General features: G+C 41.8%; 1 protein-coding gene across 1 annotated transcript in view; it reads left to right on the top strand.

The window, feature by feature from the left end:
• PPEF1 (protein phosphatase with EF-hand domain 1) overlaps positions 1-14,936 on the top strand; it is a 149,607-nt gene that overhangs the window by 98,871 nt on the left and 35,800 nt on the right. The window contains exons 11-14 of the mRNA XM_050776640.1: positions 1,182-1,348; positions 4,831-4,867; positions 6,441-6,590; positions 11,763-11,915. Of these exons, the coding sequence (XP_050632597.1) occupies positions 1,182-1,348; positions 4,831-4,867; positions 6,441-6,590; positions 11,763-11,915 (507 nt within the window). The remainder of the gene's footprint in view (positions 1-1,181; positions 1,349-4,830; positions 4,868-6,440; positions 6,591-11,762; positions 11,916-14,936) is intronic.

Raw genomic sequence — 14,936 nt, forward strand, 5'->3', positions numbered from 1 at the left:
ACCTCTGCCTCCCAGGTTCAAGCGATTCTTCTGCCTCAGCCACCTGAGTAGCTGGGATTATAGGCTCACACCACCATGCCTGGCTAATTTTTGTATTTTTAGTAGAGATGGGGTTTTGTCACATTGGCCAGGCTAGTTTCAAACTCCTGACCTCAAGTGATCTGCCCGCCTCAGCCTCCCAAAGTGCTGGGATTAAAAGTATGAGCTACCATGCCTGGCGAAAGTAACCTTTTTGAAGGAGGACATGCATTTTTATATATGAGTAGTTAAATTTGTCTCTTTGTAATATATTTTTAAAACATTTGAATTTGTCTATTATGCAGTAGAAGCCATGCAGTAGGGAAATGGCCCTCTCCTTATCAAACATGACATGGAGAAAATGTAACCAGGTTACATATGTTTGTTTTGTTTTAGAGTTTTGTAGTATAAGACTAAATGAATTAGTAGCTATTTTAAAGACCAGACCTTTGTTCTGATCTCTGCTGCTTTTCATGCTAATGCTATATTTAAAAGTATTATCTCATACTCAAGAGTGATATTAAAAATACTTAAAAACTGATATGGCCCGGTCAGTGGTCACTGAGAATGTACACGGGCTCTGCAGACCTGCTGTAGTTGCTGGCTGGCAGTACCTCTGACCTGCTCAGCCACATCACACCGCACCCTTCACTTGCCTGAGTGCTTTCATCTCCATTCTCCCAGGTGATCTGGGGAGGGATGTAGTGCCATCCCCATTTTGCAGATTGGGGGAATCACAGCCCCAAGGAGCTGACCATAGGGCCCCTTAGAATAAAAGATTTCTGGCTCTTAGTTTGGTGTTCTTCCTTGGATAGAAGTTTCCCTCTTTTCAGAGAAGGAAGAGGTGAGAATAGCCATATTTGATAGGACAAATACCTGCTCCTTTCAGAGGAAACTCATAGTAGGTGGTGGGTAGAATTAGCACCACCCCATCCTCCCTGGAATCTTGCATTCTTGAGCAGATTTGTCACTTTCAGGGCCTTTGCAGGAGATGCTTGTCCTGGAAGAGTAAAACTGGCTCAAGCAAGAGGGGAGATGTTTCCTGGTGGAAGAATCTGACTCAGCCTCTTTTCTGCATATTAACAGGGATGTTACGTACACAGCCTTACTTTAAAAGTATATTCTTTTAATTCCTTGTTTTTTCCCTTCTCCTCCTTCCACAGAATGGTCTCCCCTCAGAGAGCAACCCATACGTTTTTAATGGTGACTTTGTAGATCGAGGAAAGAACTCCATAGAGATCCTAATAATCCTGTGTGTGAGTTTTCTTGTCTACCCCAATGACCTGCACTTGAACAGAGGGAACCACGAAGATTTTATGATGAATCTGAGGTAACCCAGGCCTTTAGATTTTCTCTTTTAAAAGTTTCACACTCTGGAAAATGCTGTCATATTTAGTTCCTAACAGAGATACAAGTGAGTGTATTGGAAGAGGGATGAGGGGGATCTCAAGGAGGACTTCAGTTCTTACCCCTTTCACCACCCCCATTCGTCTGCTGAGTATCAGTTGCCCTGAAACTCCCTTCCTATCTTTTCTTCCAGTTCTGTCCATTCTTTTCCCTTCTATTATGTTCTTTCTCTTGCTCCCATGCCCGACCTTCACAGGCTAAATTGTGTGTTGGATAGGTGTGTGAGGCCGGGTTTGGAGGTGTGGAAGGTTCTTCGAGCATACTTGGATGGAATCGTTCTGTTACTACTCTTGGCTTGCCTCAGATATTGTCTCAGAAACTAGTTCCATGTTTTTCACCAATGCGTGTATTGTTTTATGACACGGTAATTGCTTCTGGCATTGTTTCACATAAACATATTTACAAACACAGCATTTCAACTATCTAACTCACCGGAAACTTGAGGAATAAAGATTGGTTAGATGGTTTAAGAATCTTTGCTGGAAGGCACAGTAGGTGACAAATGTTCCCTTTTCCCTTCTTTTTTCCTTCTTTAAAAAAAATCTCTTGTTTTATGAAAAACAGAAATCAGTTTGCTCTAGGACAGTGGAAGATATGGCATGTCTCATGCTTTTGGTCCTGGGCGTTTGGGTGCCTTGATAAAGCTCAACAACTGATTAGTTTTGTCTTTGGGGCAGTTTGGCACCTGGCTTGAGTACAGAGTTTCAATTCTAATTCTCAAGGTATGGAAGCAAATGCTAAAACCATGAAGGAAAAAAATCCCAGGACTATTATCAGAGGCCCATTATATAAAATATAGCTCAATACTTTAATTTAGGCATGCTGTTTATCCTTATTGCCTATCATATTTATCTAGTGTCTATGATGGTTAATGAAGGAGACATGGCCCCTGCCCTCATAGAGCTTACATCTAGCAGGGAAGACGCATGTTGAGCAGGTTTTTCAAGTGTGATGAGTTTGTAAAGGGAGAATCCAACCTTGTCTGAGGGATGATGGAAGGTTCCCCCATAGAAATATGGCATTAGCCTGACAGCTGAAGAATGAATTAGGCAATCAAGAAAGAGCCATAGAGGGGGATGGGAAACAGTGTTCCACAGTGAGGGGACAACTTATGCAGAGCTCAGGACAAGACTGTTTAGTTGTGAAAGAAGTTCAGGAGGGCAGGAGCATAGACTGAGGGACAGGGTGGTGCCTGATAGGGCTGGAGACATAAGAAATGATTGGATATGGCCGGGCGCGGTGGCTCAAGCCTGTAATCCCAGCACTTTGGGAGGCCGAGACGGGCGGATCACGAGGTCAGGAGATCGAGACCATCCTGGCTAACATGGTGAAACCCCCGTCTCTACTAAAAAAAAATACAAAAAAACTAGCCGGGCGAGGTGACGGGCGCCTGTAGTCCCAGCTACTTGGGAGGCTGAGGCAGGAGAATGGCGTAAACCTGGGAGGCGGAGCTTGCAGTGAGCTGAGATCCGGCCACTGTACTCCAGCCCCGGCGACAAAAAAAAAAAAAAAAAAAAAAAAAGAAATGATTGGATGGTTCAAAGGAATTTGGAAGGACTTCCTAGAACAAGAGAATGTCACCGAAGAATGTCATAAAATTTGTGTTTTAAAATGCAGTAGGGGGAGAGAGTTGGAGAGGGGCAAGAGTGAATACACGCAGGTCAATTAGGAAGTAGTTGAAGGTTAAAGGGATAGATAATGGGTTCTCATTTAGACTAGGGTAGTGGTGATGGAGATGCAAAGAAATAGATTCAAGAGGAATTTAGGCAATGATGATTTAAGGCTCAGTAACTGGATATGGGGGAGCTGAAAGAGGAGGGAATCGACTGTGCATGGTAGCTCATGCCTGTAATCCCAGCACTTTGGGAGGCCGAGGTGGGCGGATCGCAAGGTCAGGAGATCAAGACCATCCTGGCTAACACGGTGAAACCCCGTCTCTACTAAAAAGTACAAAAAAATTAGCCAGGTGTGGTGGCAGGCGCCTGTAGTCCCAGCTTCTTAGGAGGCTGAGGCAGGAGAATGGTGTGAACCTGGGAGGCGGAGCTTGCAGTGAGCCGAGACCGTACCACTGCACTCCAGCCTGGGCTACAGAGTGAGACTCCATCTCAAAAAAAAAAAAAAAAAAAGAGGAGGGAATCAAGGGTGGCCTCCAGGTTCCCAGCTTGAGTTTGGGGGTACAGTGCATCATTCAGTGATATTGGGAATGTGTGGAAAGAGGATAGAGGTTGGGATGAGGGGGAATGATGAATTCAGTTTGGGGTAAGCTGATTTGAAGTACTATTGAGTAGGCAGTTGAGTGTACATATGTGTCCAGAGATCAGAAATGAAGTGTGGCCTGGAACATCATCCTGTGGTATTGACACTAGATAATAACTGAAAGCCTGGGCAGGGATGAGATTCCCAAAGGAGAAAGTGAGGGGAGAAGAGAGCCTAGGATGGAATCTGAAGGAACCGCCACATTTAAGGTGAAGTAGAGGAGAGCTTGCAAAAGAGGCTCAGAAGAGCCAGGAGGAAAACCAAAGAGTTTATGGTCACAGAATCCAAGGGAAGAAAAGTTTTCTAGAAGGATGGTAGAGTCAGCTATATTTAGTGTTTCAGAGAGGGCGAGAAAGGTGAGGACTGCAAGGTATCCATTGGATTAAACAGTGTGGACACCTTTGGTGAGTACCGAATGGAATTCATCTGAGAAAACATAACGTTACACTGTAGAAGCCTGATGTGACATGATTTCCATGGAAAGCTAGAGTGAGTGTATTGCATTTCATCTTCACAGTGTTGGATATTAAGTGCATGTACTGTTATCCCAAAGCAAGGAAGAGTAACAGAAATATTGTCATCATTGAATCTCCCTTCACTACTACTATTCAGGCATTAAGATTCCTGACACTTTCTATTAAAATCCTCAATACCATTATGGGATCTATATCAGAGAGAGCATAACAAGCCAACTTGTTACCTTCTAGGCCTTTATCTTTGTTCAGTCTTTTCTTTTTTCCAATCATTTACTGTATAGGATGTCTGAGAAATTCTATCTAAATGAAAAGTCTTCTCCCACACAGCTTCCCCCAGCTACCACAGCATGCTTCTCTGCATACTTGTAACATTTACACAACCTGTGCCTACCATATATTTCTTAAGTTGTCTTATAATTGTTTCACAGAAATCTATCTTCTTTACCCAGCTATACTATAAGCTCCTTGAGGGTAGGGATGATGTCATTGGTTGCTTTTATGCTTTCCAGTCATGTGTAGCAAAGACTCAGGTAAGTAACGCTTCCAACTGAACTCTGGTTTCTTGAGTTCTTGGTGCTTGTGATACTGAGATGCCAAGGACCCCCCTTTTTGCATGACTCATGGAAGCAGGCGTTATCAACAATCAAATCATTTAAATCCCATTTCTTTTTAGGTATGGCTTCACGAAAGAAATTTTGCATAAATATAAGGTAAGACATCCTTTTTTTTTCTTTTTCTTTTTCTTTTTTTTTTTTAGTATTCATTTTGCTGTTTCTATGGAGAAATTTAAAAAGAGCCAAGAAAGACCAGATTGATGCTTTAGGAAAGGTGATAGGCCAGCTAGTCAGAATGCATGCCAATAAAATACAAGCACAGCAGGAAGCCCTGGCCACAGTAAAGTCTTATATTTTCTTTCTGGATTAAGCCACACTTTTTCATTGTGAGTTTTGTGTAAGTTTTAGCATAGATACATATTTCATCGCTTTAAAGGTACCAAGGATTTGTTTTACTTAGGTGTGGTAAAACATGCAGACATAGAAATGACTGTCATGAAGGAAGAGATTTTTATTTACAGTTCTCTGGAAAAGGGAGGCACTACACGCCACCCTGGGGGACCGCGTGGGGGAGCACCAGAGTTGGTCAGAAGGCAGAGGGAGGCTGGGTGTGGTGGCTCACACCTGTAATCCCAGCACTTTGGGAGGCTGAGGCAGGCAGATCACAAGATCAGGAGATCAAGACCAGCCTGACCAACGTGGTGAAACCCTCTCTCTACCAAAAATATAGAAATTAGCTGGGCATGGTGGCACGCTCCTGTAATCCCAGCTACTCGGGAGACTGAGGTAGGAGAATAGCTTGAACCCGGGAGGCAGAGGTTGCAGTGAGCCGAGATCGCACCACTGCACTCCAGCCTGGGCAACAGAGTGCGACTCCGTCTCAAAAAAAAAAAAAAAAGAAGGCAGAGGGAGCAAGGGGAAAACACGGTTGAGAGCCTTGATTGTGGTTTTTGTAGGACAGAGGGCGGAGGGAAGCATCTGAGTGTAATCTGGTTTAGGACTGACCAGTTTGAGTAATTTCAGCCTGCTCTGGGCCACAGAGGTTGTCCCTAGTTGTCTGGTACCTGGCCCCAGGAGGAGGAGTGTGAGAGCTCCATAAAGAAGGTAGCTGGGGTGTGGGCTCTCCATTGCTTGGTTTGCTTATGAAGGGCGAGTCATTGACTATCTAGGAATTAGCTAGCCCTGGGAGGGACAGTCTCTCCTTCAGAGTCAGCAAGGCCCCAAGATGTCATAGTATCAAAAATACAGAATAAAGGGCCGGGCACAGTGGCTCACACCTGTAATCCCAGCACTTTGGGAGGCTGAGGTGGGCGGATCACCTGAGGTCAGGAGTTCGAGACCAGCCTGGCCAACATGGAGAAACCCCGTCTCTACTGAAAATACAAACATTAGCTGGGCGTGGTGGCACACGCCTTTAGTCCCAGCTACTTGGGAGGCTGAGGCAGGAGACTCACTTGAACCTGGGAGGCAGAAGTTGCAGTGAGCCAAGGTGGCGCCACTGCACTCCAATGTGCAACAGAGCGAGACTCCATCTCAAAAAAAAAAAAAAAAACACACACACACACACACAGAATAAAAAGACGTGATAAATACATGCTAACTGGTTAGTGACTCCTTGCTGACTTCCTTTGAGTGGCCTGAAAACCATTACTTTTTGTCCATACATGGGGACTATTCAATAAACTGAACCTATCAGAAAAACAAAACTTACTCAAGCTCTTACTTACAGCTACATGGAAAAAGAATCTTACAAATCTTGGAAGAACTCTATGCCTGGCTCCCAATCGGTACAATCGTTGACAATGAAATCCTGGTCATCCATGGTGGGATATCAGAGACCACAGACTTGAATTTACTCCACCGTGTAGAGAGGAACAAAGTAAGAAGTAATGTCGGCATGAATCTTCTCTCAGGGATTTAGAAGGGAATACGTACCTCTTCATTTATTATTTTGAATTGATTTGTGTTTTAGTGGTTGTAACTCTAAAAAGATTATAGATTTTATTAGAGTATATAAAAGTATACATTTTAAGAAAAATCTATGACTGCATGATAAAGAACTAAGTGGGTAACTTCTATATATGGAAAAAAAATTTAAATTCATGTTGAGGGTGGAAAAATGAGGAAATGTTGGCATTTTATGTCGTTTCTAAAAGTGAAAATTCCTGATTTTTAAAATTAAAATCTCAATTCATTCATTTATATTGTGGTAAAATATACATAACATAAAACTTGCCACTGTAACCATTTTTAAGTGTATAGTTCAGAGGTATTAAGTATATTCACATTGTTATGCAACCATCACCATCACTACCATCTATTTACAGAATTTTCCATCATCCCAGACTGAAACTCTGGACCCGTTAAACACTAACTACCCAGTCTCCCCTCTCCCAGCCCCTGGCAACCACCATTCTACCTTCTGTCTATGAATTTCACTACTCTAGGTACTTATATAAGTGAAATCACTTATATAAGTGCAATTTATTTCTGAATTGATATGATTTCCCACATAATACACATCAAATAACTTAGGATAATTTTTTTGGAAATATTTTTTGAAATGTTTAAATAATCATGCTAAATACAAGCAGAGCGGGAACTAGTATGGAACCTCTGAGACAAGTGGCAATGTGGTGCCTGTGAAGATCTCACGCCTCGTGAAGGGTTCCTTGGACGGGTCTTACAGGGTCACTGGAGTTGTCTTCCTCCTCTACCTGGGCCAAGAGGAAGCCCTTAGGCTAGAGGTGTAGGGGGCGCCACATGGGTTGAGGACCAGTAATAGCAGTGGAGCCAGATGATGCTCTATGGTCCTAGTGGGAAACCTGAACTGTTACCCCTCAGGACTGATCATCAACTTCCAACCAACCTGGGCGGGGGGCGTCTAGAGCTGGAATTTAATCTGATAGAGACAGAAATGTGACCCCAGCGGCACCTTGACTTTTTGGATCCTTTATACCTTTATACACATGTGAATGAGAACGTTGTTGCTAGCATCCTCCCGTCTTTTTAATTAAAGTTTAATAAGTCTGACCTCCAGACCAGATGAGATCCCCTTTTATATACTGTCAAGCCCCTTGTACATATCTTTCATCACAGTTACCAAATTTAAGTAAGAAATTGTGGTACTGTTTGTTTATTATCTTCCTCTGTTTTTCTAGTCCATTGATAAAACCCCAGCACCTGGGATGTAGTAAGTATTTAATATTCATTAACTATCTCCTGAGAGATTTAAGATCAAAGCAGGGCAAACCTAAAACAAAACTGAGGCCGGGCACGGTGGCTCACACCTGTAATCCCAGCACTTTGGGAGGCCGAGGCAGGCGGATCATGAGGTCAGGAGATTGAGACCATCCTGGCTAACATGGTGAAACCCTGTCTCTACTAAAAATACAAAAAATTAGCCGGGCGTGGTGGTGGGCACCTGTAGTCCCAGCTACTCGGGAGGCTGAGGCAGGAGAATGGCGTGAACCCAGGAGGTGGAGCTTGCAGTGAGCTGAGATCGCGCCACTGCACTCCAGCCTGGGCGACAAGGCGAGACTCCGTCTCAAAAAAAAAAAAAAAAAACTGAATAGAAAGTTTTTTACAGCCCTCTCCTGATTCTGTGGTGATTTTACATACCACCCTTTCCCACCTCACCAACTGATGATGGTGCGTCCTGGCTTATATCTGTTGTCCTGTTGTAATTATTAATAGTACCTCCTTTTACTCTTAAAAAAAGAAAAATCCCAGTTGCAGCCAGGCATGCTAGCTCACCCCTGTAATTCCAGCACTTTGGGAGGTTGAGGTGGGCAGATCGCTTGAGACCAGGAGTTTGAGACCAGTCTGGTCAACATAGCAAGACCTCAGCTCTACAAAAAAGAAAAAAATTAGCCAGGAGTGGTGGTGCACACCTGTGGTCCCAGCTACTTGGGAGGCTGAAGCATGGGGACTGCTTGAACCCAGGAGTTTGAGATTGCAGTGAGCTATGATTGCACCACTGCACTCCAGCCTGCATGACAGAGAGACCTTGTCTCAAAACAAACAAACAAACAAACAAAAAAATGCAACAAAACCCAGTTGCAATAAAATTTAAGCCCACTCTAAGTTTAAGGTACCTTTCCCATTATATCAGTGAGTAGTCAAGCCAATAAGACATTTTGATCAAGATATAATAGTCAGTATTAACATAATGAGTGGATTAGATTCTAGCCAAGAGCACAAGGGAACATGATGTCTTTGTCAGTCAAATATTGGCAAACACAGGGCATGAATGCCACACTCTATCGCCACCTGCCCTATGACTACAGTGCTAATCAGTCATGGCAGCCTCTTCCAATTGATCAGATTGAAAACTTTTGCTTTCCTGAAGTTAGCCTGAGCAGCCAGGTCTATCAAGGGCTTTTTGAGATATTGAGAAGGTGCCTCTGGGATGTCCCTCACTAGCTCTGTGGAGATCCCAAGTTGAGAGCCACCTTAACATAGTAAAGACTGTGAGGCTGTAACATTAGACAGACAGAACTAGGTTAACATCCTGCCTCTGCCACTTCCTGGGTGACTGGGCAACATACTGAAGTTTTTAATCCTTGGTTTCCACACTTATAAACTGAAGATAAAAATACCTACCATATTGGATTGTTGGGATGATTAAATGTAATTACCTATATGAAGAAAATGGTGGCCAGGTTTGGTGGCTCACACCTGTAATCCTAGCACTTTGGGAGGCTGAGGCACGCGGATCATTTGAGGGTAGGAATTCAAGACCCGCCTGGTAGCTGGGCGTGGTGGCTCAAGCCTGTAATCCCAGCACTTTGGGAGGCTGAGACGGGCGGATCACGTGGTCAGGAGATCGAGACCATCCTGGCTAACACAGTGAAACCCCGTCTCTACTACAAAATACAAAAAAACTAGCCGGGCGAGGTGGCGGGCACCTGTAGTCCCAGCTACTCCAGAGGCTGAGGCAGGAGAATGGCGTAAACCCGGGAGGCGGAGCTTGCAGTGAGCTGAGATCCGGCCACTGCACTCCAGCCTGGGCGACAGAGCGAGACTCCATCTCAAAAAAAAAAAAAAAAAAAGACCCGCCTGGTCAGAAAGGTGAAACCCTGTCTTTACTAAAATACAAAAAAATAGCTGGGCATGGTGGTACACACTTGTAATCCCAGCTACTTGGGAGGCTGAGGCGGGAGGATCACTTGAACCCAGGAGGCTGACGCTGCAGTGAACCAAGATCAAGCCACTGCACTCCAGCCTGGGCGACAGTAAAACACTATTTCAGAAAAAAAGAAAGAAAGAAAAAAAAAAAAGAAAAGGGAAGGGAAGGGAAGAAAATGGCATATACTACTAAACATATAGCTCTCTCCTCCAGTTCTCTCTTCTTTTTTCCTGATATTTGATTCTGAGGTTTGTGTTTCAGTCACCAATACAGATCCTGGGGAGGAGTTTGTGGGCCAGCAATTTTCTCAAGATACCTAAAGTTTCACCTCCTTCAGGGATCACTGTTCTACCTGCTCATAAGACTGGCTTTAAAGATAGAAATTCAACTTGTATATTGTTTGTGTCTTCTACCTTTCCTTGGGTGAGGTTGAACTGGTAACACACACTTGTTGTATTAAATATCGTTGAACTATAGTGAAAATTATAGGTTCAACCATTTGGAACTCTATCAGATGAGACATAAAAGTAGATTTTTCCAGTCCAATTTTATAACCCCCACTTTCCCATCCCATAGGACCCTCCAACCCTCTGTGGCAGGAGGGACCGTACTTCCTGATTTACACCGGTGGTCACCATGGTATCATTGTTAACAGGGGAGGGGAAGGGTTGGGGGAATTTGATGACAACCTCTAATCTAGGTTCATTTAAGGTATTTTGTAAGGTGGGCAGGTTGAGGGGGGTCAACGCAGAGGGACTAAAGAATGAAGGTGGCTCATGCCTATAGTCCTGGCACATTGTGAGGCCGAAGTGAGAGGATCACTTGAGACCAGAAGTTCAAGACCAGACCAGCCTGGGTAACATAGCAAGACCCCATCTCTACCAAAAAAAAAAAAAAAAAAAAGAAGTGAGTTGTGTGGACCCAAGTCCAGAGGGTCCTCCCAGAATATTCTGCTCTGCCCGTAATGGGGACATTTGCTGGCAGGAGACAGGGCAGGTAGGCTGTGAACTAGCTAGCAATAGCTGAGCTTGAATTTCTACCTAGCTCAATGAGACAGGACCTCAGAATAAGATTCAATTTCATTTTTGAAAAATAAAGGTAAGATTTCCTACACACTCTAGTTTGTAAAAGAAACTAAGTACCTACCACAGAGAATTTGTCTATCACTGAACTATGGCCACTAGTATAACAGAAGTATTGTTTAACATTGTTTTGTTTAAAGAGATGGTGCTACAAAGAAACAAGTATAAAATCACAGTCTCTGCTTGTGTAAGGGAACAAGAGGGATTCTAGTAATTGATGCCCTATCAGAAAGACATTTTGTTTTCCAAAGAAACACAGCAGTTTTGTTGCCGGGATTGGAGAACATCGTCAATGGCTGGCAGAGTCAGGCTGAGAACCACAATACATTTAGGTTGAAGGGCTTCTGAAGTTTTCAACCTATGTCTCCTTTAAGAACTTTCTTGGACACATGTATCTTTTCTCATTTCTTCTGGAAAGCATAACAAAATGCACAGCAGCCACCCTCTTAAGAGGTGTTTCTGAACTCCTGAAAATCCTATGGCTAGATAAAGGCTCAATAGGAGACTAGTTGCCCCTACCTTAGCATCGTCCATTTTCTGTGTGGATGCCACAGAATGTGTTTAACACCTACAGAGAAACTCCAATGAAACACAGAAACTCTTTCTTTATAGGGCAATGTCTGTAATTGAAAAATGTACCAACAGATTGTAACAGACCCACTTTACAGACATCAGTGGATAAGTGAGATGTAGGAGGTGGGTGAGATGCAAAAAGTGACCGTGTGTTTTTCACTGGGTTGTGGCACCACGATATAGAAAGAATCCCAACTGGGACTGAAGTCTCTGTATGCAACAGAATAAGCAGAGGGATGGACTAAAGCATGAATTTGTTTTATAGATGAAATCTGTGCTGATACCACCAACGGAAACAAACAGAGACAATGACACTGACTCGAAGCACAATAAAGTAGGTGTGACTTTTAATGCACATGGAAGAATCAAAACAAATGGATCTCCTATTGAACACTTACCAAAGCATGAATGGGAACAGGTAGGTAATCAGGGTGTTCACTGCAGTGGCAACAATGACACCAGCGTGCATGCTGCCGCTTACAATATATAGATAAAGAGTGACTTTACCTTCACAAGCAGACCACATGATTCTCTTGGAATTCATCACTATATTTGAAACAGCTTTATTGAGATACAATTCACATACCATGTAACTCACCCATTTAAATTGTATAATTCAATGGTTTTTCGTATATTCACAGTGTTGTACAACTAGCATCACAATCTAATTTTAGAACGTTTTCATCATCTGAGAAAGAAACTACATACCTATTGGCATCACTCCCCACTCCCTTCTGTAGCCACCCTGTGCCACCTAACAGCCTTAGGCAACCCTCAGTCAGCTATCTGTCTTTACAGATTTGCCTATTCTGAACATGTTGTAGAAATGGACACATAAGTGATGTTTTGTGTCTGGCTTCTTTCACTCAGCACAATGTTCTGGAGGCTCATCCATGTTGTAGCATGTATCAGTACTCAACATCTATTTGTTGCTGAATAATATTCCGTTATATGGATATACACATTGTATTTATTCATAAGTTGATGGACATTTGGGTTGTTTCCACTTTTTGGCTATTATGAATAATCCTTCTGTGAACCATCACATACAAGTTTTTCTGTGCATGTATGTTTTTATTTCTCCTAAGTGTATACCTAGGAGTGGAACTGCTGAGTCATAAGCTAACTCTTAATCAAGTTTAACATTTTAAGAAAGTCCCAAACTGTTTTCCCAAGTGGCTGCACCATTTTACATTTCCACTAGCAATGGATGAAGGTTCCAGTTTCTCCACATCCTCTCTAACACTTGTTATTGTCTATCATTTTGATTATAGCCATCCCAGAGGGCATGAGATGGAATCTCATTACGGTTTTGATTTGCATTTCCCTAATGACTAATGATGTCAAGCATCTTTTCATGTGTTTATTGGATATTTGTAGATCTTCTTTGGAGAAGTGTCTATTCAGATCCTTTGCCTATCTTAAAAATTGAGTTATTTATCTTTTTATTATTGCATTGTAAGAGGTTTTTCAAATATATTCTACATACCAATCCTTTATCAGGGATATTATTTGCAAATACTCTCTCCCATTCTGTGGGTTGTCTGTTCCCCTTTCTTGATGGTGTCCTTTGCAGTACAGCAGTTTTTAATTTTGATGATGCCCAGTCAAAATGATGTATTTTTTCTCTTTGGTTGCTCGTGTTTTTGATGTTGTATCAAAGCTACTGCCTAACCCAAAGTCATAAAGATCTATTACTTTGTTTTCTTCTAAGAATTTTATACATTTAGCTCTTAAATTTAGGTGTCTGATCCATTTTGAGTTAATTTTTGTGTGTGGTGGGAGTTGAGATTCCAAATTCTTTCTTTTTTTATGTTTTATGTGGATATTTAGTTATCCCAGCACCATTTCTTTTTTTTTTTCTTTTTTTTGAGACAAAGTCTCGCTCTGTCACCCAAGCTGGAGTGCAGTGGTGCGATCTCGGCTCACTGCAACCTTTGCCCCCCAAGTAGTAGCTTGGATTACAGGCATGCGTTACCACACCCGGCTAATTTTTGTATTTTTAGTAGAGATGGGGTTTCACCATGTTGGCCAGGCTGGTCTCGAACTCCTGACCTTAGGTGATCTGCCCACCTTGGCCTCCCAAACTGCTGGGATTACAGGCGTGAGCCACTGTGCCCGGCCACCAACACCATTTCTTAAAAATACTATACTTTCCTTATTAATTTGTCTTGACACCCTTATCAAAAAATCAGTTAACCATAATAAAAGGATTTATTTCTAGACTCTTATAGTTCACAATTCTATGTTTATCCTTATGTCAATACTGTACAATTTTGATTACTGTAGCTTTGTGCAAAGTTTTAAAATTGGAAAGTGTGAGTTCTCCAACTTTGTTCTTCTTTTTCCAGATTGTTTTGGCTATTCTGGGTCCCTTGAATTTCCATATGAATTTTAGGATTAGTTTGTCAATATCTACCAAAAAGCAGCTGGGATGTTGGTAGGGTTGCCTTGAATCCATAGGTCAATTTGGGTATTATGGCTGTTTTGAGATGTCTTTCCATTTATTTAGATCTTTAATTTCAACAATGTATACACATATACACGTCTTGCTCTTGTTTTGTTAAATTTATTCCTAGGTGTTTTTGATGCTATTGTAAATAGAATTGTTTTCTTAATTACATTTTGGATTGTTCATTGCTAGTGTATAGAAATACAACTGACTTTTATATACTGACATTGTGTTGTGAACTTTGATAAACGTATTAGTTCTAATGGTTTTTAGTGGATTTTTTGAGATTTTCCACATACAAGATTATGTTATCTGTGAATAATTTTACTTCTTCCTTTCCAATCTGTCTGCCTTTTCTTTTCCTTTTTTTTCTTTTTGCTTAATTGCCTTGTCTAGAACCTCCAGTACACTGTTGAATAAAAGTGAAGAGAGTAGATATCTTTGTCTTGTTCATGATACTGGGGAAAGCATTCAGTCTTTCATCAAGTATGATATTAGCTGTGTATTTGTTTGTAGTGGCCTTTTATTACATTGAGGAAGTTTCTTTCTATGCTTAGTTTATTGAGGGTTTTTATTGTGAAAGAGTGTTGGATTTTGTCAAGTGCTTTTTCTGAATACATTAAAATGATGTGTTCTTTCCCTTTATTCTATTAATATGGTACATTATATTAATTGATTTCAGAGATGTTGAACCAACCTGACATTCCTGGGATAAATCCCACTTAGTCATGATGTATAATCCACCTTCTATGTTGCTGGCTTCCATTTGGTAGTATTTTTTGAGGATTTTTGCATTTATATTCATAAGAGCTATTGGTCTATGGTTTTCTTTTCTTGTGATATCTTTGTCTGGTTTTGGTATAAGTTTGGCCTCATAAGAGGAATTAGAAAGTATTGTCTCCTCTTCTATGTTTTAGAAGAGTCTGTGAAGGATTGATTTTAATTCTTCAAATGTTTGATAGAATCCATCATTGAAGCCATCTGGGC

This window comes from Macaca thibetana, chromosome X (genome assembly GCF_024542745.1).
Source record: "Macaca thibetana thibetana isolate TM-01 chromosome X, ASM2454274v1, whole genome shotgun sequence".
Classification (NCBI taxonomy): domain Eukaryota; kingdom Metazoa; phylum Chordata; class Mammalia; order Primates; family Cercopithecidae; genus Macaca; species Macaca thibetana.